The sequence below is a fragment of the Mesoplodon mirus genome, assembly GCF_964341445.2.
Source record: "Mesoplodon mirus genome assembly, chromosome: 4".
Classification (NCBI taxonomy): domain Eukaryota; kingdom Metazoa; phylum Chordata; class Mammalia; order Artiodactyla; family Ziphiidae; genus Mesoplodon; species Mesoplodon mirus.
Genome location: NC_138979.1, coordinates 7,716,895 through 7,723,685, shown reverse-complemented (window position 1 = coordinate 7,723,685; position 6,791 = coordinate 7,716,895). Strand labels below are relative to the sequence as shown.

The 6,791-nt window shown below is 40.1% G+C and overlaps 1 protein-coding gene across 1 annotated transcript in view; it reads right to left on the bottom strand.

Annotated features, from left to right (window-relative positions):
* Positions 1–3,224: 3,224 nt before the first annotated feature.
* FAM107B (family with sequence similarity 107 member B) overlaps positions 3,225–6,791 on the bottom strand; it is a gene marked incomplete at its 5' end in the record, with an annotated part of 222,425 nt that continues 218,858 nt past the window's right edge. The window contains one exon of the mRNA XM_082617707.1: positions 3,225–6,202. Within this exon, the coding sequence (XP_082473833.1) occupies positions 6,086–6,202 (117 nt within the window). The 3' untranslated portion in view covers positions 3,225–6,085. The remainder of the gene's footprint in view (positions 6,203–6,791) is intronic.

The window sequence follows — 6,791 nt, the reverse complement described above, 5'->3', positions numbered from 1 at the left end:
TTGTAACCAGAAGTTTGTTTTCTACATCTGTGAGACTGTTTCTGTTTTGTATATAGATTCATTTGTACTAATCTTTAGATTCTACATGTAAGTGTTATCATATTTGTCTTTCTCTGTCTGACTTCACTTAGTATGAAAATATCTAGGTCCATCCATGTTGCTGTAAATGGCATGATTTCATTCTTTTTTTATGGCTGAGTCTAAGCTTTCATCTTAACCCTCCTTCATCCAGAAGAAGCAGAAAGAGAAATAAAAGTATTCTTAGTCATAGGATGAAGGCTCCACCTGGAAGCAAGAGAGAAGGTAGACAGAAGTTTCACTATCATCCAAGAGAGAATACGTCCCAAGAAGACTGTGATAGGCCAACCTAAAGCTCCCCCAAGGCACTGTGTGCACAGGGTATCAGTAATTCATTACCAAGCTGCATGTCCCCACGTTCCCAGTCCCCTTGACCTCAGCCAACAAAAACAACAGTAGGAAAAACCAATATTGTAGCCACACTACCTTAAATTCCAGTAGCAGAGGAAACATTTAAAGGGCAGAGTTGTTTTCATGGTGAAGCCTACAACTGGATCTCTTACAAGGAGCCCCGGCTTAGGTCTCTGGTTCATCACTGGGGGGTCGACAAAGAATTGATACGTTCCTCACTGCCATTCTGGAGTCCTTGCTTCTCTTTATTCCTTCCCTGGCTCCTGTTTTACTTTGACTGTGCTTCAATTACAGGTCTGTGTGCTTAAAACAATTGGATTCTTGACAGTTTCTTAAAACGGATTCACTTTTACTTTGCTTTTTGGAAATGTTGAAATCATTCTGTTGTAATTTTTCACCATACATGCGTTCAACACATAAATAATTATGACATGAATATCATTTAATTTTTAAGAGATGATTTTGTATGAAGCACATATTTTTTTCCCAAGCTTTTACTTTGCTTCTTATGCCCTTTTAAACACCGGTAGGTCAAGAAAACATTTTAATTGTGTAAAATTATTAAAAATATAAAAATACACAAATTAAACTAGGAATCCCCCCCTTCATTTCTGACCCCAATTCCTTTCCCTTCCCCAGAAGTGATCACTGTTTACATGATAGGTAAATGTCCAGTCTTATCCATAAGCATTTATATAGACATATGGATACACTTTTAATTTTTTCATGTAAATAGGATTATATTACATGTTCTGTACATGTTCTGTAGCTTGCTTTTTTATATAATAGTATACCTTCAAAGTCTTATTTCTTTAAAATAATAATACCTTATTATTTTAAAAGATATGCATTATAGTCCATAATAAGGAATACAGATGTATTATACTCAATCTAGTAAACTACTAAAATATAGTTGGGTTGAGAAATTATGAGAAATGCTGCAATATCTTTGAACAACAATCTTTGTGCAGATAAATACTTCCGAAGGCTAAATTCCTAGAAATCTAATTGTGCATTCAAAGGATGTGTACATTTTTAAAAGCTTGACTGAGGTATAACTCACATCCCATAAAAGTTACCCATTTTAAGGTGTTAGTAGATTTATGTTTATATGATTACTAGTATATTTAAAGAGTTATATGACTATCACCACAATTTTATTTTAAATCATTTCTATTACCTCCACAAGAAACCTCATGCCCATTTGCAGTCATTCACCATACCCACCCCCAGCCCTAGGCAACCACTATCCCACTATCTGTCCCTATAGTTCCATCTACTCTGACATTGCATATGGATGTAACTGTACACTATGTGTCTTTTGTGTCTGCCTCTATTCACCTAGCATAATGTTTCTGAGGTTTGTTCATATTGAAGCATGTATAAGTACTATGTTCCTTTTCATGGCTGAATAATATTCCATTGCATGGATATACCATATTTTGCTTATCCATTCACCAGCTGATAGACAGTTGGGTTTGTTGGTTCACACTGGAAACTACAGCACAGAAGAGCAATCATCAGCAGTGGTCACACATAATAACCAAGTGGAAAAGGAGGCATGAGCATAGAAATAACAAATTTAAAAGGACCCAACGGTATGTTCAAGGTAATACAGAGCCAAATGTCTCAAAGAATTCGCCACTTGATGATTCTTAGTAGAAAAAATTCTCAGCATGATCCTACTAATTATATAAGATATTGACAAGGCATACCAGACTCTGGTTGGCGTTACCATCTTGCTGGGAAATCTAAGCGCAAGTGGGAAGATGTTCCAAAACATCCCCAATTGATCATCAGACTGCATTTTCTCACATGGAAAAAAAAAAGTAGAAATTATAATTGTGAGACTGTGAGGCTAGCTCATAAATATTTTATTTACCCTAAAACCTTAGAATAAAACACTTCCTTTTTCATTATACTAGTAAATGTAAGCCTGGAAGTAGTACGCTAATACTTCTTTTAGCTGCACTGTAGCATTTTAAGTCTTACCAAACATATTAATTGACCTCTGTCTTCTTTCAAGTCAATGGCTACTATTGTAGGGAACGTACAGTGGTCCAATGAGATGGACTGACAGCCTCAAAACTGTCACCTTGGAAAATTGCCTTGTTATTCCAAGGATGTAGCCACTCTTCAAATTATTTTTGGAGCCCACCTTCTTCATTGGCCTTTGGAGTTCATGGTATAACCCTAGACATAGCAAATCTTCACTGCTCTGAGTAGATTTAATTTTTCAAAAGAGTCCAAAGACATTAGGAGTTGGGTGACTAAGCTGAGGAGTAATTTGGGGGTGGAAAATAAGGACAAAGTATAGAAACTTCACTCTCCAAGCTATTTCAACCAACAGTATAATGCAGTCATGTGTACAGCTTCCCAAAGTGACTTCTTTGAGGATGAAATTAATTTAGCTGAATAAGCAAAATAATTTCATGGTCATACTTATGACATGTCATATGTGCTCACAAGCACTAAAAAACAGACCTTCCCAAAATATATCTCCCACTATCCTACCAAGCTACCTAAAATTCAGAACTTTGATCTGTAGAACGGACAGCTGTTGCTAAAATACCATATATTCTAAGCAAGGTATAGCATAATATCTTAGCATGAATTTGCTTGACAGAATAAATCGCCAGCCTTGACTGACACAAGGCAAGAGGACATAACTGATTTGGGGGGAGGGCCATCAGAGGGAAACCCTCAAACCACCTTCTAATTCTTGAATTGAACACAGCACCCACTCCCCATCAATTCCAGACATCTGTCTTAAACACATCAGCCAAACAGGGATGCATGGTCCAAGCGTGTGGTGATTTTTATTAAGAATAACTTTGGTTCTAAGAATTCCACCCTCAATTCTGTAATACTTTCCATTAAAAACAATTATACAAGAGCAAATACAAAAAATATTAAATTATGAAAACAAATCCATTAAGGCTCCTTTATATATATTATATACACTCAAACAAGTCAGAATTTTTCAGAGTAGAAGAATAAAGTCAACTGTGATAGCTTAGAAAGCAACACTACTCGGAGACTAGAAAACACTGAGCTATTTTAAGAAAACCGCAGAGTGGAAAAACGGAGCCATTTTTCTCAAAAATTGGCTCAAAGCACAAAACTGCTTGGATGTTCATGAGTCCTAGGGGTTTGGACTGTACAGTATTAAAGTGTGGAGGGAGAATGACACCTTTTTAAACTCAGGCTTATTAGCTGAGCTGACCTGGCAATTTCAAAGAGCTTCTCTATCTGTACATTCCACTGTCTAGTGAGGAGACATCACTTGACACTATTTACAAGTCTTCTTTTGGCCAAACCTTGGACTACTAACCACTAATAATTTTGCAGATTTGTGAGTGAGATTGGGAGGGAAACGCTCTTGGAATTTATTTTTTCCCAGTGAAGAATGCATTCTAGGCAAATTCTCGGAATAGAATTGGTCTTTCTAAAGGGGCCTGTTAGGGCCCTTGAGAATTTTATCCAGTGGCAGAATTGCTTCAAGGATACAGAATCTAAAGATCTTACATATCCGGTTGGATTCAAGGCTATGAGCTACTCCTGAATCTTCATTTTACAAATTGCATCACTAGTCCACATGCACAGGGGCAGAACTCTAGTCAACGTACAATCAGAAACGTACTTTCAAGATGATCGGTTAATGCTCTCTCCTCTCTGAAAAGGACGAAGGATGGAAAAACAGTTACTATTCCATCCTTCAAAAGTAAATTATGATAGAGCAACATTGTACCTTAAGCACCTCGTATCTTATTCAAATAATACTTGCTGATGAGAGAAATAATCCATTTCAGGTGTAATCAACATGTTCTATGGCTAGCAGTATATTATCTATGCATTTACTTTTGTCCTGTCCACATCAGGGGTGAACGGGAGCCTAATCACCAACCATGAAAACTACAGAATTCCCATAGAAAGCTAATTTCTACTTAGGCTTATTAAGGGTTCAAAAGCTCGGGATCCAGCTTTCTATGACTCTTGAAAGAAATTATAAGAAGAGCCTTCGGGGCTTCCCTGGTGGCGCAGTGGTTGAGAGTCCGCCTGCCAATGCAGGGGACGCGGGTTCGTGCCCCGGTCTGGGAAGATCCCACATGCCGCGGAGCGGCTGGGCCCGTGAGCCATGGCCGCTGAGCCTGCGCGTCCAGAGCCTGTGCTCCGCAATGGGAGAGGCCACAACAGTGAGAGGCCCGTGTATAGCAAAAAAAAAAAGAAAGAAAAAGAAGAGCCTCCAATGTAGGAATTACCGGCTAAACCATTTCTACAAAGAACATACTGAATCCACACAAATTCTTCTAGACCACCCCAAGTAGAACATTCCCCTGCCCATCCTAGCAACAGACAAGGGATTTTGCATTAAGAATCTGGCTGTAGTTGGCAACTCAGGGTTCATGTGGAGTACAGCATGCCAGCTGGCGCCAACTGAGCAGCCTCCTCTTCCCCTCAGCTGTTCCTGAGTAGTCACAACAGCATCCTTACCAACGCATCACCATCACTAAGGTGGTGGTGAAACAGCCCTTCTTCCCAAGAAAAACGGGCGAAGAGCTAGGTGATCATCAATCAGATTTCAAAGGTTGGATTCAAATAATATTAAAAATGTATAAATGCTGTATGTCTTCCAAACGGGCCTCCTTGAGACCAATCTCCATTTGATTCACATTAAAATACCCAAAGAACTCTTCCTTCACAGCTCCACATGGGAGCTTCCCCACACTGCTCTCAGGAGAAACGAAAAGAGTTGGACCCTCTACTTGTGACACTGAAGTTGGGTTGTACGGACTAGTTTTTATTCCTCAAAGGACTGGGAGATTATTTCACATAAAAGGCGTCGCTGAGCAAGAAACTTAACGATAAGATAAAACAAAACAAAACCCCTAACAGTTATCAAAGCAATACGTGGATTTACATGATGGACCTTCCCTGAAGTAGAAGGTCACCGTGAAGCATCAGGGAACCGACAGGAATGGAAACACGATCAAGACAGACGTTTACGTAGTCTTGTTTATGTATTTCTTTGTTCCCACGTTTTTAAAGTTCCTCACTCTATTTCTGAATCTTAATGCCGACAAAGGTAAGAACTGTGTTCAACATGAATATTAACATTCTCTGGTGTTAAGCCTGACGTGGGTGAAAGTGTAAAATAGACAAGAAAACAGAATTTACAAACAGTGCATATAAGAGATCAAACGCGTGTGTGCGCGATCTAAATTACTGAATGGGTAACTAAAGGAAGAATGAAACACATTTTCTTTACATTTTAAAAGAAAAAAGGCTCTGTGCCCCACTAAACTTGGCTTGAAAGAAAAACCAAGTAGTGCAACTCTCAGGAATTTATGCCAGTGTTCTCTTCCTTTTCTTCTTCTTGTTGTTATTTTTTAAGTCTTTGAACACACGGGTCCATTATCCCAACTTAAGGGCTCGGGCAACGACCTTCATTTGGCGAATAGGAACTGCAACAGTCAGGTGCAACGGATCCAACCCGGATGGTAGGAAAACCAAAACCAAACTCTTTTCAAAGTAACAGTTCTCTGCTGGCTGGGATTCTCTCCAGGGGCTTTGGCCCTGAGGTTAGGTACTGGGGAGGCCCCTGCACACACTTTTTGTGTGTGCTGGGCTGGTGCGTGGTCTCTGCAGCCTGGACCTACGACTCCTGGGCTTGAGCCACTTCTTGGCCTGTTCTTCTGAGATTGCCTTTAACCTTCACAAACTCTGGGGCATTTTCTTGCTCTTCTTGCAATTTCTGCTTCTCAAGTTCAAGCTAAACAGAATTCAGAAACAGGAAAATTATTTACAATTATTTACAAACGGAGAGGCTTTCCAAAAACACTGTTCCCTTTCCAAAGTCCCTAACGACTTCATTTCCCAATGGAAGGAAGTTTCTCCTGGTCTCCGCTTTAAATATATTTATATTTTTACATATGTGTCTCGATCTAGGTGCTGGGGTAAGAATTCTGCGCAGGAGCAGCAGCTGACTGGTTGTTGCTGAAATACCGAGGGATGACGAGAGCCTAAAGATTAAGGCTAAGACTTAAAACAGGAGCCGAGGGCAACACGCACTTGTTCCACAGTCTTAAGTGAAGCTGAACTTCACTCAAGTGCTTGAGCCCCCAGCACTGGGCTGTGCATTCTGTGATATTCCCTGGTTTTGGCTTTGCCTCCTGAATCCCTTCTAGGTCCTCAACAGAATCCTTCCCTTTATCTTTTTTGTTTTGTTTTGTTTTTGTTTTTGTTTTTTGTGGTACGCGGGCCTCTCACTGCTGTGGCCTCTCCCACTGCGGAGCACAGGCTCCGGACGCGCAGGCTCAGCGGCCATGGCTCACGGGCCCAGCCGCTCCGTGGCATGTGGG